Genomic DNA, 20,632 nt, shown 5'->3' with positions numbered 1-20,632 from the left:
TGGAGCCAATTAGGACATGCCCCTGCAACTGGAGTTTATTTTAACAGGCAGAAGATTCAGTGGCTCCACTGAGGGAAAAAGCCCCCAAACCTTCTTTGAAGTTCCTCTCTCTGTGGGCGGTAATGTGGCATGGCACCCAGCCAAAGCCCACAAACACAAGGATTGAATAACGCCTGCCCAGTGTCCCTGCTGTGGCATTCATCCTGTGCGCCACAATAAAGAAGAAATATGGGAAGTCACACACATACAGATATGCATACAAACACATACAGATGCTTGATTGCATGACAGATCTTCTAAACTGTCACATATGCAATCTGCCATGAATAATCTTAACTTCTGACAGGGTGTTAATCTGTGAGTGAATCTCAGTTTTGTGTGACAGTCAAAATAAATCCTGTGAATTAAGACAGACGTGTTTCTTTTCTTCTACTTAGTTTTATTTATAGGTTCGTTGGCGCATATTTTGTTCACGTGAAGTTATGAGTGATGGTATCTCTGTCGGCTCCAAGTTCAAACAAGCTCTAGGAATATATATGAGTGTATTTATGGATGTAATTTATAGGCCCAAGGGTTTAGCTATGGGGCCAGTGCATGACAACACATACTGAGAATTGGTGGCAACTGGTGTTGAACACACCGACACATACACACTACCCAGACCTCTTCCTATGGTGGATTATCCTTCCCCTTAAAACCCATTTAACATTTAGATAAAATAAAAATGGCTCTTTTGGTGTGGGCATGGACAGGAAGCAATGGTTTACACTGGTTCCACATCAACAGTGCAAGATATAATTTGTGCGAGGCAGAGCGTGTAATGGTAAGCATTACTTAAAGCTTCTGCAAAACAACAAGGATGCTATGGGCCGCATCGGATTGCAAACAGACCGCACATTCATTTTCGAACTTTGAGTCTGCATCCTCTTTCTTTCCAAGTCCAAGCAGGATAAAACAGTAGAGAAACATTATTGAATTTGTGTTTCTCTCTACAGTGAAAACTTCTTCATATCATAAAAATCTGCCTGGGTGAGAATGCCTGGGATTAGGGCTTGGCAATAATTTGATATTATATCACTACCATGACATAGGACTTTATATCCTCTCAGATTTTGGACAGTGGCCCCCCATCAGAATGCCCAGCCCCATTCACAAGTGCTTGTTTAGTCTCTTCAATTTTGACTTAAATTTAGTTCAACTTTGTCCATAAAAGTGAGGTGAAAAACTGGGACAGTGTAATGCAATATGTTTGTGCAGTTGCTCGGGAGATCATAGCTTCACTCTGTACTGAAATAAATGCTCTGTGTAGTGTTGTACTTGCACCTTCAGTGTTAAAACAGGGTTATGCTCTCTTGACACAGGATTTTACAATTCAAGATTGTAAAATGGCAAAGTGGTAAACAGTAGAATGAGCTAAATGCTAAAAGTGCTCTAACATGAACCTAATCTGCCGAATGACCTGAACTGGCAGAAGCAGAAGCAGATCTAAATTTGTAACTGGATGATCTTGACATTTTTTTTGGCCTGTTTTTTCAGGCAAGACTCCGGGATAGTGTCAGTCTGAATGCAGCCCAACATTTTGTACTCGTGTATGCTGGTTGTCTTTGATACCTCATGCGTGCTGGTGTGCCTGACTAGAAGCGTAAAACACCCCCATACCTGTCAAACAAACATCTCATCCCTACAAGGCTACAAACTTGAGTTGGTTCATTTCCACACACACAAGCTGTTTCACCCTCCAGCATGCAAAAACTTCATCACATGTTATAAGAAAAGGTCATCGAACAAAGAAGTTTTATTTAGAAACCACCCACTGCTCCCAACAGTACAACACACACCGCACGGTGACAAGCAGTCACACAAGTGTTAGCTGAGAAAAGAGGAGTAGTACCATAAGGGAGGAAGAGGAAGGATGTTAGTGAGTGTTTGTGTGTTGCACCTGCAGAAAGACATGAGCTGTCTGGATTTGTGCGGTTTCATTAGGAAGAGAGGCTGAGAGGAGCTGCACAGCAATAACACCACTGTGGATCAGCTGATTCCAGCACAGCCAGACACTGCAAGATTCAGAGTCTGGCAGTAGTGAGTCCAGAACCAAACAAAGTCAAACTTCAAGGCTGAAGAATGGGAAGTTAAATTGGAAAAAATGAGGTGCAGAGGGAGTGTGCCTCCTTTGCTCTTTGACACAGCTGTAGCCTGGAAATGAAGTCAAAGTTCAAAATCTGGCAACACTTCTGGCCTTGGAGTGAAATGGGGTGCTGTGACAGAGCCACACCTCCAGACTGTTTCTGTATGTATGCACACGCATGAGTATGAGCCAGTTTATTTCATGGCCTATCAGTTACTCTTCTATGTCTCCATTCTGAATGCGTCTCTTTCTCCATGCTGCGTGTCATCGGGATGGTGATGGTGGCGGTGTGTGTGTGTTTTGAACTCACCTCCTGTGGATAAAGCTGCGATGTTAGATGGTAATAAGATGCTTGTCTAGCAGAGCACAGTCCTGCTGCATAGCTGAGTGTGAAACTGTATACCACAGGAATTTTGGTTGGTAGTAGGAGAGAAATCGGAGTGGAGATCAGGTAGCACTGATTTACTGGTCTGGTAGTCGGGTAAAAACATTCCAGTTCAATAACTGTTTTTTTAAACGATGTCCGTAGAGGTTAAAACAGCACTAAAATGAACAGCTGAAATAACACTTGTGTGCACTTATGTGCAGAAAAAAAAGAAAACACAAATGACACAATACATCAACAGAGGTTTGGCACTGTGCTGTGCCTGTCCTGGGTTAAATTACAGTTTTGGCATTTTTTGCACATTCAGAGATTAAATACAAAACAAAAAGCTGTCATAGAAACACTATTGTCACTATTTCAAAAGCAGAACCAATTCACAGGAGCACCGTGCATCACTTTCACTGAAATCCACTGTTCTGAGTGGTCCAATTGTAAAAACAAAACCAGAAATCACACAGAATAATCAAGCAATATGATAATACTTTAAAACTGATGAATATCATACTATCATACTGGTTGTTCGCACTCTGACGATCATTTATATTTCTAGGAATGTTCCTGCTGGTTCCTGTCACGTGTGAAGAAGACACACAACACCTGTAAAAGGTTGCCACACTAACAATCAGGAAATGCTAAATTAAAAGTGCAATATTCAAAAATTTAAGTTGAAAACGTTAGCTAAAATCATCACTTGTGCTTGTGGTGTTTACACCGACATTCCCGAAATGCTCAGAGGTGTAAAATTCTTACATATTGCACCTTTAACCCCAACCAAACCATTCAACAACCACAGAACCTGCAGAAGCTAGTAGATACACATGTAAACACATGCAGTACTGTAATAAATCATAACAGAACGGTTTCCTATCATCACCTTAGGCACAGATTCCTTATCCCCCAAATCTGCTTGACAATTGCACAAAGTATAATAAAAGTAAAGATTTAGACTGAGCCTGTGTTCATGGGACAAAGGCAGCAAAGCCAGATAGAGGAGAGAGAAAGCCCTACAGTCCTGGAATATAATGAATATGTTTTTATCACACTGAGAAAATCTGATAAGACCACCAGATAAAACTGCGGAGAAACAGAGAAGTGTAAGAAGCCTGAGTTTTTGGAGCTACAGACTTTAAGTTTACATCAGCAGTACTTCAAACAATAGAGCAGCTTTAAGCAAGCACAGTTAGTTATCTGGCTGGTGATGTAAAACTGCACCTTCATCCTAATTTTACAGGCATTAAAAATGCATTAGAAATTGCAAAGCACTCCAGCAATCACACTTTGATACAGACAATAGCTTCAAGCATCCACAGGAATAAAAGGTACATACAGTTACCTTTGAAAGGATTGGTTGATTAGCAATCAGTTGTTTGTGGGACAATTAATCAACTTAACAAAAAATCTATAAATGATTAAAGTAGGTTTTCATGAAAAATGCCCTTCAAAACTTTCTTGAAGCCACTGCAGAAGCATTCTTTCAAACCTTCCAGCAGGTGTGACTTCACTGGTTTAAAAAAGCTTATGAAAAAATGACCTTGCTTCCCATTTGATTTATTACCTCAGTAAACAGTTTCCAAATTAGTTTATGGTCTCAATCACTGGTTTCAAGTCTTCTTCAATAAAGCATGATGTTCATTTGGTAAATTATGGTCCCATTTAGATGATAAAGCAGGGTATGCTTGATGGCGTGGCTTTCTTGTGATTGACAATTCGCTACAGCATAGCAATGCATATCCACCCCAGCTGCACCATCATCTCAAATTTGGTCACTTCAGGCTTCAAAACTGTCGTCCACAAACCAAAGGGTGACGTCATGGTGGCTCTGTCCACTATTCTTTGTACAGTCTATGGTTTTTAAAGGTTCCAGCCTGAAGGGTTTGCAGCCTCTCTTTATCTTAGATTAAAAAGTGAAACTTTTTTTTACTTTGTTCAGAGATAACAAGTGAAACAATAAGCATTTTTATACTGGACAGCAACCCACCAGCTTGGCTGAACTTTTTACGGCTAGGTCCGCGAATTTAGAGAGACCGCGATATATTGGGGGTCTGTTCTGCCAATATGACGCCTAGGAGGGTACACTTTTTGCCACCTTCATTGCTATGTAAATCCAAGTCGTCGATGTCCCAGCAATTGCGTGACATGGGCGAGGTGTCGATGACGTGCACTGTTGTGCGACCCACAGCCAGGAGTTTTAAAAGCAGGAAACAGCTGATCACAGCAGTCAGTTCATCATTTCATCCGTGGACGTCAAGATGAGCAACTGGAAAGCCGCTGAGATCCGGGAGATGCTAACCATCACAGCCGAGAGAATCGTCAATAACCACATCACGTGGACTGTGAAAGACCAGTTGTTCTTATTTCTTGGACATTCATTTAAATGGATGACAAATCAATCTGAATTTAATTGTTATTGAATTGATGACAAAACATTAAAAAAATCATTAAAGTCATTAAAAATTCAGCACCAATTGTCTTAGACTTTGATCAGTTATTTTCATCAAATAGCTGCTGTATACCATTTGAAGGGGCAAACCCTAAAAATCACATATTTTTGGGCTTGTGTGCTGTACAATAAATCTGTTTGTCAGAGTTCACTCAAAGTTTGGCCTTGAGTGCGATTTCCCACTAAGGATACAATGCTACTGCTAACGTCTGCATTCACATATGTTGGTCTTGTCACTTTCACTGTCTCTCTGCAGACACTCTGCCCTGTTCAGTCTGAACATACAAAGCACCGGCCACTCACATAAAATCAATACACAGCTAGAGCCTGTGAAAAGGCTCAGATTTCTAGTGAACTATAGCACACTATCCATTTCTGCATAGAAATCACATCATGTCTCTTTAGATTACATTACAATAATCAGTGTTGTGATTAAAAACAAGCAAAAGCCAAGCTTTAGGGTTATGTCTAAGGTCGTGTGATATATTCAGCATATTCTCTAAAAGTGTGAATATTAAAGTAGACATAAAACAAGTTGCTTTGACACTTGCTCGAGGGCACTCTGCTTGGCATCAACAACTCCTCTAGCTCCAGGTGGAGAAGTGTAATGTGAATGTTAGTTGTACTGCTGAAATATTTGATCTTTCCATGACCCAGTTTGCATACTGTACGACTCCTTTCCAGCTCCTTTTTTCCTCTTCAATTTGTCAAATCCAAACTGTGTTCATTAGGATTGCAGGAAAATCCAAAATGACAGCCCAGACTCGACCACAAAGAAACGGCTGAAGACTCTGTTTCAACTTTACATAATGACAACGTTCACCATATTCATAATGCCTATGAAGAGAGTGATGTTTTTATCAGTCAGGATAATAAAGTCTTTCGAAGAACCACAGAACACTTATCAGGATCAGTTAATCAACTTGGTTGAACTAAACAAGATAAAGGGGCAGAATGGCTGTCCCTGATTAACATTACATTCATCAGGATCAGTTAGATGAGACTTCATCATGGTGTATTAAAATAATCGGAACAATGAGGTGAGTAGTCGGCTGATTAGCTGGCGGCTGATGCTTGGGGAGCACTTTCAATTCAAACTGAGGAGTTTTCTGCACCACCGTGCGTATCGATCAAAATAGACTCACAGCGGAAAAAAAAAATGTTTTCCTATAAATATGCAACTGAGCACCAGAAGTTAAGGGATGCCAATTGATGGGACAAAAAAAAAGTAATATTGAAACATGTCACAATATTTACACTTGCAAGACATTATCAATACACAAGTGTCAACTATTGATACATTTTTTAAAACATATTACCACTCAGAATAGATTGAGCTTCTTTGGCCTACTTCTACCTCCTGCCTCCTTTTGGAGGCACTGAATTAATGTCTACTGTAGGTGACAATGAAGCCAGCCTGTTCATTTTGCAGTTAGCAGTCCCCTCCCTCCTCTCTACGTCAGCACATGAAACCGCATCGGTGATTGCCAGATATAGCAGCAAGCAGGATGATCCGGCTCTGTGTTCACGAGCAGACAGGACTGCCTCTTTAAAACAGTGATTACTGTTGGAATATAAGAGTAATTTAACATCTATTCTAATAATAAAAAAAAAAACACACAACATAACTTACACCGGCTTTAACTCACTCGCTACACTGCAGCATTAATACTCTACCACACTGGACATCTACAGCAACCTTCAAGGGTCAAGACTCAAACTAAATTTTCCCGGTCTGTTTAAAAAAAAAATACAGCCACCACTAGGTGGAGACATTGTGTGACAGGAGAGGACAGTACATATACAGTATACAGTATAAACATATTTTTTATTTTATTTAGTATCCCTACAGAACTAGCTTGATGAGCAGAAACAGATAAATGAGGCAGATTACTTCAAAAAGTATTTTACTCTACAATTCATATGCAGTATAGCAATGATGCTGCTCAGATAAAACCACTTGTTTCTGGTAATATGACTCAACATATGCACTCTGGAAGTATATGATTCAACTTTTTCCCATGGTCTTGTGTTAAAAAGCAAAGAAAAATCACAATAAATTGTAATATTGAATCGCAAAACTTCAAATCAAAACATCAATTAAGGAGTGTTACACTATGTTAGACGAGAAGAGGACCCAAACGCAGACAACACACAGGAGGCGGGAACTAGGGGAACCAAAAGTGAGCTTTAAGAAAATGAACTGTAAGAAAATACAAAACACAATAAATCTATACCAATGTTCAAATCAAACAAGAAACAAGAAACCAAACACCGAAACATACCAAAACGGGAGGCATGAGGAAACACTGGGAAGAAATGTGGGGAGGCAACACAGGGGAAGATGGACCAAGACAGTAACATTTAACAACACTGAGCTCACGGATTTACACAGGACACGGGACACAGGAAGGGACTTGGGACGACACAGAGGGACACGGAGGGACGACATAACAGGGAACATCATGGAATGAACTGACAAACACAAGGGAGAACAAAGACTATATACACAGACACTAACGAGGGGATCAAGAACAGGTGGAGTGAGGTGGGAAGAGGAACAGGTGAGGAAGCCAGCAGAAAAGCACTGGGAGGGAAAAACACAAGAGACACATGAGGGCATAATAACAAAATAAAACAGGAAAAACAAGAAGACACTGAATCACGACAGTGGGCATAATATCAAAGTAAAAGAAAACAAGACACTGAATCATGACAAGGAGATAAGTATATGGTCCTGGTTCTACTGGTTACCTGCTCCAGATAACTTCAGTTCTCTAATCATCATCCTAAACTTTGAGGTAATTTCTACATTATTCAAGTGGACTTCACAGTATTTGGAAAAACAGTCAGATCGGCAAATTACTTTTGTTGAGGATATGTAATTAGTTTAATTGTCACTTAGGGAGAAACTAACTGTAATACGTCTTTTTGTTTGTCTCCCATGGGCTGGAGAGAGAAAAAACACTGCAAATACTTAATTAGCCGATGAATAATTGCCAAGCTAATGGGCACCTCAAGATACGATCTTGAATGTAACAGTCACCCTCCAAATTAATGGAACTGTGTGTGCTGCGGTGGGACAAAGCGATTCTGCTCTCAATACCAAAGTCTGATTTTTATGTGCTAATGCTTATTACATCCCAGCTTTTATTATGATTCTAATAAACTCACAGTCATTGGCTGAACACCCAACGTCTCCCAGTTGTGCAGTTTGTCTCTCTGTCTGTCTTCCTCCCCTCTTTCTTCATTTCACTCAGACATACAGACAGGTTTAATTCCAAAGCACAGATCAAACATTCCCACAGAAACAGTTTTTCTTTTCCTTGGGCCGGCAGTGCCCATCACTCCTCTGCCAATGTCAGCGATGAAGATCAGTACACATCTTCCTCTGGAGAAGCAAGAACCTCTTTCTTCCTCCTTGCATGCACACAGACATACTGTATTTATTACAATTCTGCCTGTTTCAGAAGGCAAACTTCAGAGGATCTCTGTTTTGCTTTGGGGTTTCCTTTAGTTCAGTCGGCGGGTGGATTATTTTAGCTTTAACATGCAAGCAGCACCACTCCAGAAACCACCATAATTACAAGATCTGGTCAGTGCTTTGAATAGCTTTGGCAACCAAAAACCTTGATCTGATATGACTAGAATGGGGTGGGGTGCCTCAGTTAAAATTGGACAGCCATACGGAGCATAATTTGGGTTTTTCTACATGGGGAGCCGGAGAGTGAGCCAGCATGCTTCTAACACACACATACAGTAAGTCATGACATGAGTAAGAGCCAACGGGAGAGAGATCACATGCAGCTGAGGAAGAGTAATTCCTGCTTACACAGTTCGATCCATTACTTCTGTAAACTCACCTAGTCTGACACTTGACCATGCCAAAACTCTCTGTCAATGAGGATTAAATGATGTGTGCAAACAAAAGCAGGAAAATGCATTATTATGTTTGATTTATGAAGCCATGCATATGCATGGTTCTGGGTGTATGTACACAAGCCAGATTTCCACTCTCACATTCAGCCATAGGTAAATGTACATACCCTCAATGGACTCTATAAAGATAAAATGCCCCATTCTTCTGCTCCTGAGACACAATTTCACAGTATTGCATTTGCCACAATCAACACCAGAGTGCCAATCCCTATGTCTGGCTGTGGCTAGTTTCAACACCCGGAGGGCCCTATTTTCATAGCACCGCTGGTCATGACCTTGAAATTGGCTTTACCAGACTTTGAGTTATTCTGGTGCCCTGAGCAGCGTGCACGGTGCACATGTGGGGAAATGGGCTCATACAGGTTGAGGCGGGTAAAAAGACTGTCCTTTGTATTTTGGTGGAAATGGGGATTAGACGTCTCAGAAACACGTCTGTTTCGAGTGCAGAGTCAGTCTGCTGCCAATTTGGTGATTTTGAGACTAAAAGCTGTTTCCCATCAGTGCGATGTGAAAATGCGATGCAGCAATATGGAATATCTGCATCTGATTTTTCAGCATGGCAACTATGCACACTGTGTACGTCTCCGTGCCAAACCCCCCCCCCCCATTTGTGGAAGCTGTAAAAAGACCAAGTCTTTCTTGGTCTAAAAAAAACAAACACTTTATACATCTGGATTCTGTTGCCGAAAAAAAAAGGACCTTTGCCTCCTGACTGCTGATGGTCGTTCCAACACCATACTACTATACTTCACCTGAAGTTGAGTGTGTGGCCAAAAGCCTTGTGAGACTTATTTTGCAATTCTACTTGTTCCACTCAACATGAGGGTCGCCTGCAGTAAATCAAGTTCTGAATTTGTGCTGTCAAACTTTATCTGGAAATCGATGTGTTGTCATTGTCTGAAAGTGTCACGCAGGAGTCTTGTAGCTGCCACACATCAGTCCCACAACGCCATGCAACAGTGGCAGTCAACGAGGTGTCAGGGCTCTTGAGACCCTTATTGAATTGGTTTCAGAGGAAAATCATAAACTCCTCAGCAATGCTGACAGTCTTCTCCGAAACTTGCATGTCCCTGGAGAACTTTTACACTTAACAAGGCTGAGGTGGCAGACTGGAGAGGAGCAGATTGAAGGACCTATTTCCCTCTTCCCAAGATGCTGAGGATGTGCTATATATTACACACTGAACATTCACTCTCTGTCAATCTTTATGGAGAAATGTTCTCTCTCCAACATCCAAGTCCTCTCCCACATGACACTGTTCCTGAAATAATCTCCTCGCCCTGAATACGAGTCCCAAGATGCATTTCTGCAGACAGAAGGTCACACAGCTTGATGGAAGTGGGACAGTGGTGCTAAAAGTATCATAATGATTCAGGCTGAGAATGTAGATTTACAGGGAAACTAGCATCCAGAGGGTTTTTTTTACAATCCTGGATACCTTGTTACCCACGTAGCTAATGCCAGGGGCCTTAAGTAGAGAGTCGTGACAACAGAGGCTCAAAATGCCAATTGTCACGTGATTCATGGAGACTTCAGATAGTTCCTGGAATTTAGCAGGCAATTTAAATGCATGATTGATTGATTGATTGTTTGATTGATTGATTGATTTACAGTACTGGGCCTCAACTATTTGCAGCTAACTTCCAGGAACTATCAAGTCTCTACGATCTTGAAAAAAAAATGGTCCAATGGAGTAAATGGCAATGACTTGATTCTCTCTACTCATGGGCAGAGGTGGGAATTGTGGAGTCATCAAGTCATCTCCATGCCATGTATTTGTTCTGTTCATGCACTAAACCAGCTGAGTCCAATCAGCACAGCTCTTCAGCCAGGAAGGTGAGCTAATTAGTGAATGCACCTGGTTCAGTGACTGAGCAGAACAAATACATGGCATGGAGATGACTTGATGACTCCACAATTCCCACCTCTGCTCATGGGCTCTGGCTGATGCTAACAATCAACCAAACAAAGAATATGTAATTTTTGTGGACCTATATTATAGCCAGCCACCAACAGGCAATCCAGATGTGTTGGCTTCACTTTTGGGGAGCTGTCATTTTGTCCATCTTAATGTACAATCAATGGTTTAGGTTCATAGTTGCTTATAAATCAAAGACGAAATGTTTCTAGTATGTTCTTGGGGAAAACATCTTCACCTTCTTCATTTAGCACATGCTTGTCACTGCCACCCCATTTCCTATTTGAGTCTCTTGTGTCCCTGGGCCTCCAGTCTGTAATCAGAAGAACCATGTGAACTACTTGAAGTGCACAGATTAAATTGAAGGAAAAAGACTGAAAGAGTGAAGAGACTGAAGACAATGCTGTAGAAATGTACACAACTTTCAGGCAAACACTGCAGGAATGAGGGCAGTGGTACTGTTGGCTGCCAGAATACTTGTATGAAAAACAGGGCTTGGAAATGAAATGATTTCCCCATTATACCCTTCAGAACAAAAACTGAATTATTAAAATGAACATTTTCCATCTTGCATTCCTGAACCATTGTTGGGTGGAGGATGAAGGATTAATGGTACTTGAAGCAAATGAGTTGGGATTCGAGCAGCGGAGAGTGAGGCGATATTCTTCTATGAGCATGTAGCTATCACTGAATGCTCTTTGAGCCCCTGTTATGGTTCTCTTCAGCACTTACTATTGGCCTAATTACTGAAAACTTCATGGGTATTAGTGAGCCCTATCTACGTTTTCTTTCGAGCAACCTTGCAATTCTTAACCATGTAAAAAGGATTGTAAATTGCCATTTTACATTGAGGAATTATGTGTTGGAATAATCTAAAAAAAAATAAAGGATCCTGGTGGGACATTAACATCAAAATAAGAGTTTTGTTCCAGAATACCTCACCACTTTTTAATGGTTTCAGTCCAAGGTCAAAAACTGTTTTTTGTATCTTCCTCTTTCCAGTTATGTCCTAAAAGTATCTTATTCACTTCAAATATGGATGTAGTGAAGATTTTCCTCTCAGAATACCAAGTATATTTGAAAATAAATATAAATGTAAAATTTAGGTAAGAAGAACTGCGAATGTTTCAAATAAGAGAGCTCATTACAAAACAGTAACACAACTTCCACTGGATGCAACTGTGAGTTTACAACTAATAAATAACACAAGAAAAATGTCACTGACCTTACTGCCTTAATGGGGGTCAAGGTCAGTCCACTAAAGCTTCATAACCGTCATGAATAATACAGGCAACTATTTAATGAACTCTGCCTCATTTCCCATTGGGAAGAATGGCAGGTAGCCAAAAAGATGCACAAATGTTGCTTGGATATTTATAAGACAGAAAGAGGGATTACAACCAGGTGTGATAGTAAATTTTCGTTCATAAGGACGAGGGCTATTGATATGTTGACTGACAGCAAGATAGGTTGATCGGTCCATGTATGAGCCTCTCTTAAACAGTGAGCAGGATACTGGCGTTTTTGCTGGAGTTGATAAGGTGAAACCTTATTTTACCTCATAATCCTGAAAATAATTAGTTTCTCTTTTGCGGTCCTTGACACAATTTCAATACCTGATAAGAACTCATCATTTTGATGTCATGCAGGGAGGGAGAGTGAGTGGCGGAGGAGTGGGAGCCTACTGCTCCAGAGGAATTAATGCCAGATGGTGGTGTCATTGAAGAAATTAAACAGGAAAATGAGAGTGAGAAATGAACTGACGGAGTGTGCATGTCCTTCTAGGGAACACACACACACACGCACACACACACACACACAGTCTGTAAGGTTTAAGGACCATTGGTCGTGTTTCTTTTATGAATATAACCCCACAGGTGGCTGACTATACAGTAATTGAGGTTATTGATCAGCTGCTAATCTGTCCAGCTCGCTCTCGTCTATCAAATGCCCTGAATGTTCATGCAAATTGTTCCTTTGGGAGGCTCAGCGGTTCTGTTTCGGTGGAGAAAATACTCCTCACGAGGAACATATAATACGATGAGCAGGAAAACACAGAGCGTATTACGTTTTACTTGGTATGACTCAGTTCCCCCAAGTGCTGAAATTGCAAATCGTCGCTATGCGGTGATATATCAAACTGGATAGAAGCGAGGCTATAAAGTGAATACCTCTGATCTGTGCTTGACTGTGCGGTTCAGTTACTTAAGGACTCAGCGTGTGGCTGTTAAGAAGACACACACCGTACATAAGTTCACATTCTCTACTAAATGCCAAGTGATGGAGCACCGTGGCAGTGAGGTGTAAAGGGACTGTGTAGGAGCGATGATTAAGTGGAGATTGTTTTGTGGTTGGATGGTTGTTTTCGTGTTTCAAGTCCGCAGCGAATAGCAGTTATGATCGGACACACGTGGACACACAACCACACGTGAATTCGAATACACACACATACATAAATATCCACTGTGGAGAGAGACTGATGTGTGCAATCATATGATCATATCTGTACTTTATAGCCCTTCTAGTGGCGCAGAGTGATGCTCTCTGTATGTCGGATGGCTCCCCTACTGCACCCGTGACAAGAAATCTGTCACTGGCCGACTAATCATCATCAGAGCTGTCGACGCTGATACTTGCTCTCTGTCCCTCACGATGAACTAGCGGCTGTAGCTGGATTACATTGTGTAGATAAATTGGCTTTGCTATCGGTGATTAAACATCAGAATCTCCGTTTTTCCAATGAATAAAGCAGGATAACCCTTTTGCTCTCAGGTGACTGAGAACTCTGTGTGTCTGAATTTAAATTTCTTCCCTTAATTCTAAAAAGATGCTGCAATGGGCTCTACTTCACTGAAGTAGTCCCTTTTAACAGGGCCTTTCAATGCATGGTACGGTTACAAATTTTTGTGAGATAGCTATGGACTTAAAATTCAATACCGCCTCTGATCTCCAGAGTGATGGAGTCACATGTTGCCTCTGAACAGGAGCCAGGAGATCGCCCTTTCCTTGGAGCTTCTACAAAGACTGCCTTTTCTATGTCTTCTTTATAGAACAGAAGAGAGAGTCTGCATTCCTGCTATTTTTTGGCACCCCAAAAAGAAATAGCACATATGAGACCTGTCCTGGACCTGCAGGCATGGTACAAAGATCAGTCCACCTGCTTACTCATAAGAACTACACAAGCCGGGTGACTGGTTTGAAAGTGATGAACTTGAAAGGCACTTTCATGTCTTTGTGGTTTGTAGGCACAGGTTAGGTTCTAACATTTTGCCTCAAGAATAAAGCAAGGAACTTTTCAGATGCTCACATTTTTCAAAGTGTGGGCACAAGGTGAGAAATGTGGAATATGATACTTGGAACTGGTTACTGGTTTTGAATAGTTTCTTTGGCTGTTTGTATTCCATAGATTTATTTTCCACTGAAGCTTCTTCTACATGCAAGAGACTATAAACACATTACAACCACCATGCTAGAAATTTTGGTAGGAACAGTTAGAATGGGCCACCTGTTGAATTCATGCTCCAAACAAATAGGGGCCAGTTAATCACCAGAGTCACTGCTAAATGCTGCCAACTGTAGTTGATACTGGCTAGTTAGCTCAGTTAGCCCTGCAGCTAGCAGTCCTATTAGCTGACTCTACCCGGGCTGGGAGCTTGGAGGAGTGTTGATGTGGTTTCCGTGAGCTTTGGGCTGCCAGGAAGTGGAGGTTTACCGAGCTGGGAAATGCTGGTGGAGAGTGGGGCAGAAATGGGCCCCCTACAGTTTGAATTTGATACCTTTGTGTAAAATAAATCAACAAATTATGAGAGATGTGGGGCTGGACGCACTCAGCTTGCGTGCTCAGCTATAGCACCAGCACGCAGGAACTAAAAATAATAGAAAATGTCCCATTTGTTTGTGGAAATAAATGTTTGAACACAAGTCGAATGTGAATGGTTAACTCACTCAAAATAAGGGGATACTAATGACGCTACTTGAGCCATGGTGCGTCTTTCTGTGTTCTGTGTCCAGCTCTACCCCATCTCCACTCAGGAGGGATTCTCCAATAATTCCAGACAGTTTCTCATCGAGGTGGGTGGGCTGCGTGTCCTCGTTCCTCTGTACCTTGGCTGTGCGCTTTTGTCATCCTCTTTAATGTTGGACAACTTTTATTTTCTGAGCCAGCAGCATCTGTCTCATGTTGCGATCAATCAATTAAATTTTTTGCATTTATAATTTCCACACTGTTTCCACCAGCCAACATCTCTTTCCTTGTCTCAACCTCCAGAGAAAGACTCTGATTTAACACTGTGTGAAATTTCCTTTTTTACCCTTTCTCTTTGCGTTTTTTGTGATCATCTTCATGCAGTCAGTGTGAATGAATATTAAGTAGGGGCACTTCACTGACTATAGGCAATGACGAGTGTTACATGACGCCCGCAAAAGGTGCACCGCATTTTGAGTTGATTGTGATGTATACAGGGAAACCAGCGTAGGACGTGTGTGCACACTGTTATAAATCAAAACATTTTTGTCCATAAGCACTTTCTGTATTTTGTTCGTACACCACTATTTGACGTGAATCCTACGCACACTTTTATAAACGAGGCCCCAGAACTGGAGCACGGCAACACGCAATGGAGCAGGTCTCAGTAGCCTCCAAGCAACAACGGCCAGACCGGGAATGAACACAACCGCCAAGACCGATGGAGGCCAGTGAGACAACAGGGAATACAGCATTGAGGTTATTTACAGCAGCTTCGATGAAAGACCCTTACATATTGCCGCCATAGCTCTTACTGCATCCTCTTTAAAACATACGCAGGTGTACTTACAGCTCCTGTTTGTAAGATAGTTGATTTTTTAACTCTCATTCACAATTTGAAAAACATATTTTATATTAAAAAAAAGTCAAAACAATTTTCAGACTCTGCCTGCCAGTTTGACAGCCAGTGTGAAATTATCGTGTAAAGGGTTCCCTCTCAACAAATAAGCTGGGAAACGATCCTTAACATCAGAGAGAATGGGAACTTTAATTGAATGAACTGTGTGACCTCCACCCAGAGACACATTTAGTGCGAGTCTATAGAACAGATATGGACTTTTTCAGGTGTGTGTCACTTATCTCGGAGTGTTGTTTTGCATTTAGTAGCACATGAAGTGGAGCGAGGCAACCCAGACACCACAACAAGAATAATGGCCCTCAGACTATACTGAGGCTGCAGCACCACTTTGGACTGAGTGTATCATATAGCTCTATCTAGAAATGCAGGAAAGCTTCCACGGTGAGTATTTTTTTCTCTGCCATCGTAAATGGAGGAAAATCGCTGCTGTTACTACAGCATTTCATCTGATGATACAGCTGTGTTTGTCGAGTCATAGATCGACCCAATTTTTCAGAAACAGAAAAGTTTGTGCAACTGTTACTGCACAAAAGTTTATACAATGGTAAAAACCTATTATCTGTAGTCAGGTTGAAATGTCAGTTGAGCGCATTCATGTCATTTCAACCGTGTTTTAAATAAATTAGGCTCCTAAGTTTTTGTATTCTTTGGTAATATCAACAATTAAACCAGGCTCAAGACTTATTTTTCACACTGGTGTGCCTAACTTTTTCATTTAGGTGCACCAGCACATAATTTAGGTGCACACAATAATACACTTAATTTCTCAACAAATTAAGTAAATTTCTTCATTTAAATCACATGCAACAAGAAATTGCGATAATCTCTATTGTTTAAAAAATAAATAAACCTCTAAACCCAGGTGCACTGGTGCAACCAATGAAAATGTTTAGTCGCACTTTTTGGGTGCATGTGGGACCAAATAGTCGCACCCTGGAGCCCAGCTAAAGAAGACAGATATCAGAGCCCTCTAATAATCATTGGGTGATCGGGGCCAGCCAGACTTTTACATTGATTTACTGTCAGCTGATTGTCGATCACAGACCTGACTGACTACAGTCGGTTGTTTGTTTGTTTTTGTACACAGTATGTAATTTCTGCTGCTTCAAAACACTGAAAATGGAAGCAGTAGTTTTATTTTTTTTTATTGCAGATGAAAATCTATCTGACGTGACTCAGGGCGAAATGTTCACAGACCAGGTGATGTATAAAGGTTTTATTCACAGTACATTTAGCCACGTTCGCTGACTACCTTCCTCACTCTCTGACGTATCATCTGGTGTTTTCCTATAAAGTTACACTGCAGGCGAACAAAGCCAATTTTATGTGAAAATATTACACACATCTTAAGTTTCCTTTGGAAGCTTTACTTTAAGACTGATGATAATCCTCTACCCTTCTTTGCAAAAGTTTAAGACCAAGTTCGGCCTTTTTTGAGGCTTTGGTTGTTTTAGTCCAAAGCTACACAACCAGGAAGGAAGTGTGTACGGGTCAGGTTGTGATGAAAAACCTGTCAGATGTGGCCAAACTGACCTTTTGGAAAACCTGAAGAAATTGATTCAGAGCTGAGGCGCAGCAGACCGTGTCCTGATGTCAGGGTTGTTGGCATCAGGCCTCAGCAATGAGTCTGGGTATTTCACACTGATAGAGAAAACATGGATTAACATAATCTTACGGGCCTATTGCGTGTGCTGCTCTCTTAAGAACAACTTCTTAGATTATGTAACATTTGTACAAACCTAGATTGCCTAAATATCTTTAAACTGAAATTCTCTTTGTCTCGCCCACACACAGTCAAAGACAGATTAAAGATGATGGCCCACATACAATCTCAATACAAAGCTTCTGCTCTACCAGATGTGTTAAAAAAGAAAGCAAGTAGCGAGTCAAGAAAAAAAAAGGGGAAAGGGACACCGCCTCAAGGTGGAGGGAAAACTTGAACCAAAAAAAATAAGTAAAGAAATAGAATGAGGTCTATTTTAGTGCGCTTGTTCTTAGTCTTTGTTAAGAAAAACTTAATCCCCAAGTGAAGCTTTCAGAGAGGAGAGATTGAGCGCTGAAAGAAAGCGAGAGATAAGCACCAAAAAAAAACACTGATGTTGCACTGAAGATGAAATCCCGAAGACGATAATTTCAGAAAACTTTCGACTGGAAATTCTGTATAAACGAACCATCTTTAAGGATAAATGGCACGAATACACAAACACGTTAGTATAAACTTCCACACACGAGTTCATTTACAACTCGACTTCAGTCTTCTGTATGCTGTACAAGCTGTGGGTCTCGGGTGATGGTGATGTACACTGACTACTTTACAGTCTGTGTGGCTTTCTTCATCGCTCATGCAAAACACAAACAAGAACATAAGATAATGCATCCAATGTGCCAATAATTAGATGTTTTTTGAGTTGATCTGTTACATATTTCTGTACACTATAAATATGGGGTTGGATTTCAGTTCATATTTGGTTACATCCTTCATTAGTGGTGCTGCCTGTATGGTGGATTCATCTAGCAACACCAGACTACATTGTGTGATCCTTTATTTTCAACACAGCAACTTGGCATCGGGTCTTTCACAGGCTGGACTGAGAAAAGCCCTTTTAAAATAACCTCATATATTCTCTCATGTGGGTTCAGGGAGCCTCTTCCATCATGCAGTGTCTACCACCACTGGACTGCAGAGCGGTGTTAACATTCAGAGCAAGTCTCGGAGAAGACAGCACTTGCTCTTTCCTGGACGTTCATGAGTAGACAGAGGAAGAGGAGGAAAAAAAACCCCACGGCCCCACAACAGTAGCTTATGGTATACACACCACCTCTCGCCACTGGTGCTATAAGGCAGAAAAACTTCCGACCCCCACTCCCGCTTCTCCATAAGTAGGTAGAAAAGAAAACTTACCACCCCGGTGTCCAGCTGCTCGGTGGTCGCAGAAGGAGCCGCTCCGGTCAGAGGTAAAAACCACAATATGGGCACCAGCAGCGGCAGCAGCAGCGGCAGCATCTCCGGAGAAATATTCCTCATCCACTTGTGAACAGCCAGAGACATCATGATGCCCTATGACAGGCTGCTCCTGCAGGGCTCAGACACCGACCCCGACAGCCGCATCCACGGGATCAACCGCACTCCGACACTCGCGTGAAAAAAAAAAAGTCTACCTCACTGTTGAGCGCAAACACATAAAACACATGAAAACCAGCGGCGGTAAAACATAAAAATGAAATAAACAAACACTTGAGAGCATTAAAGCAGTTTGTGTCCCGCAAAAAACTGCCCCCGGAACTCTCAGCCAAGTGGTGATAATCAGAGGTAAACTGCGTGTTGTCGTCCGGTCACAGGTAATATCCCCCGGAGCGAGGAGCTCGAGCCTCCTCTCCTCTCCTCTCCGTCGCTGCGTCTCGAGCGCTGGAACATGAAAGCAGCTGCGCGCGGTTGTGTCGCGAGCAGCGGAGATCAAACGCAAGCCGGCAGAAATACGTTATTCAACTTCCGGACGCTTTTATCAAAATAAAATTCGTCGCTGCTGGACTTGTGATAAATGATAAATGTTATTTTCACCAAACATTTGGGGGCTCTAACTTAAAAAAACCTATCTCGGATAAAGCTTCCAAGCATGATTACTGATATGATAATATAAATGACCAATGTGATTGAACTAATTTATGAAAAATTAAAAAAATTAAAATATTGATGAATACCAGATGAACTCGAATTTTCAGAGATGTTTAATTTATAGAAGCCATAATTATAGCAAACAATTGTTGATTACAGTGAATAAGAGTACGAGTGTCTGCTGTTTTTACTCAATGTAGGCCTAAATAAATAGGCCTATGACAGGCCTGTTGGGTCTAAATATAAACATTTATAAAAACAACCAACCAAACAAACAACAACAAAAAACATCACATCACTGTAAGAACTTGTGATGGGTACCAATCTTTTTTCAAAGAAAAAAGAAAAAAAAAAAGTTTAAATAGGCTAGTTGATCAAACACAGTCTATATTAACAGGTAAGGAAATAGGCCAATCATTTTTTAAAGTTTCACATAGATTTGGTTAACTGCTGTTTTAGATATTGCCCAAAACATAAATATTCTGCTACAGACATTTTTTTAACCATGCCCCCAAACATAATCATTTAAAAATAAATAAAAACATACAGCAGCCTGTTTTTTATATTTGTTTGCATATTTGTCTTTACTCTTGTATAAAAGACACATGTCCACACAAAATATACTCGGCCCCCTTACTCCGATCTACTTGGATACTTTTCCTCATGCTTTTATTCTGAAGAAGGATTTTCAAACTTCCCCTCCACTGCTTTTGAGGTTTTCTCTGACTTTATTTAAACAGCTGTGAGAGAATTTGAATTCAGCTTGAGGCCCTTTCATTTAATCTCATTGGCCTTTAATCTTGACTCATCGAAAAGACAAAACAGTTCACGTCCTAAAGAAGATAATTAAAGGAGTGCTGTGTTGGAACAGCAGTAATGTTATGTAATATGATGCTGGAAAATAGACAATGACAGGGTGATTAATAACAGCTGCTTCTGCTGACTAATAATATTGGTATCAAGATAATAATTACTATTTCTGTTTCCTCCGGAGTCAAACAGATTTGCCCAGTGCTGCAGTATTTGTTCCCTGGATCTGACTAACTGACAAGGCTGATTGCCGTGCCCAAGGTTAAATAAGCGTCATAAAATCCTCATTTAAAATAAATGAAGTCAAAGGAAAGCCCAGTATCGATTAGAAGTCTACAGCTGGCAGTACTTCAACAACAAGCATTTACATTTTATTTTCCCAGTTTGAAACTTTGGACATCTGTGACAACTGTGGCGGCTTAATGACGAGCAAGATCCTTCAACTGTAGGAACCAAGTTCAAGCCCCCAATATGGTAATTATCCACCCTCATGCAATGTCCTCAAGCCAGACTGAATCC

At 41.0% G+C, this 20,632-nt stretch overlaps 1 protein-coding gene across 1 annotated transcript in view; it reads right to left on the bottom strand.

The window, feature by feature from the left end:
- The window catches only part of LOC311275397 (matrix metalloproteinase-17-like), an 87,332-nt gene extending 68,253 nt beyond the window's left edge, over nucleotides 1-19,079 (bottom strand). Inside the window, exon 1 of the mRNA XM_084383925.1 lies at nucleotides 18,593-19,079. Coding sequence (XP_084240051.1) covers nucleotides 18,593-18,742 — 150 coding nt within the window. The 5' untranslated portion in view covers nucleotides 18,743-19,079. The remainder of the gene's footprint in view (nucleotides 1-18,592) is intronic.
- Nucleotides 19,080-20,632: the final 1,553 nt, after the last annotated feature.

The sequence above is a fragment of the Pagrus pagrus genome (genome assembly GCF_965226575.1).
Source record: "Pagrus pagrus genome assembly, chromosome: 19".
Lineage (NCBI taxonomy): Eukaryota > Metazoa > Chordata > Actinopteri > Spariformes > Sparidae > Pagrus > Pagrus pagrus.
This window is presented reverse-complemented; position numbering and strand designations above follow the sequence as displayed.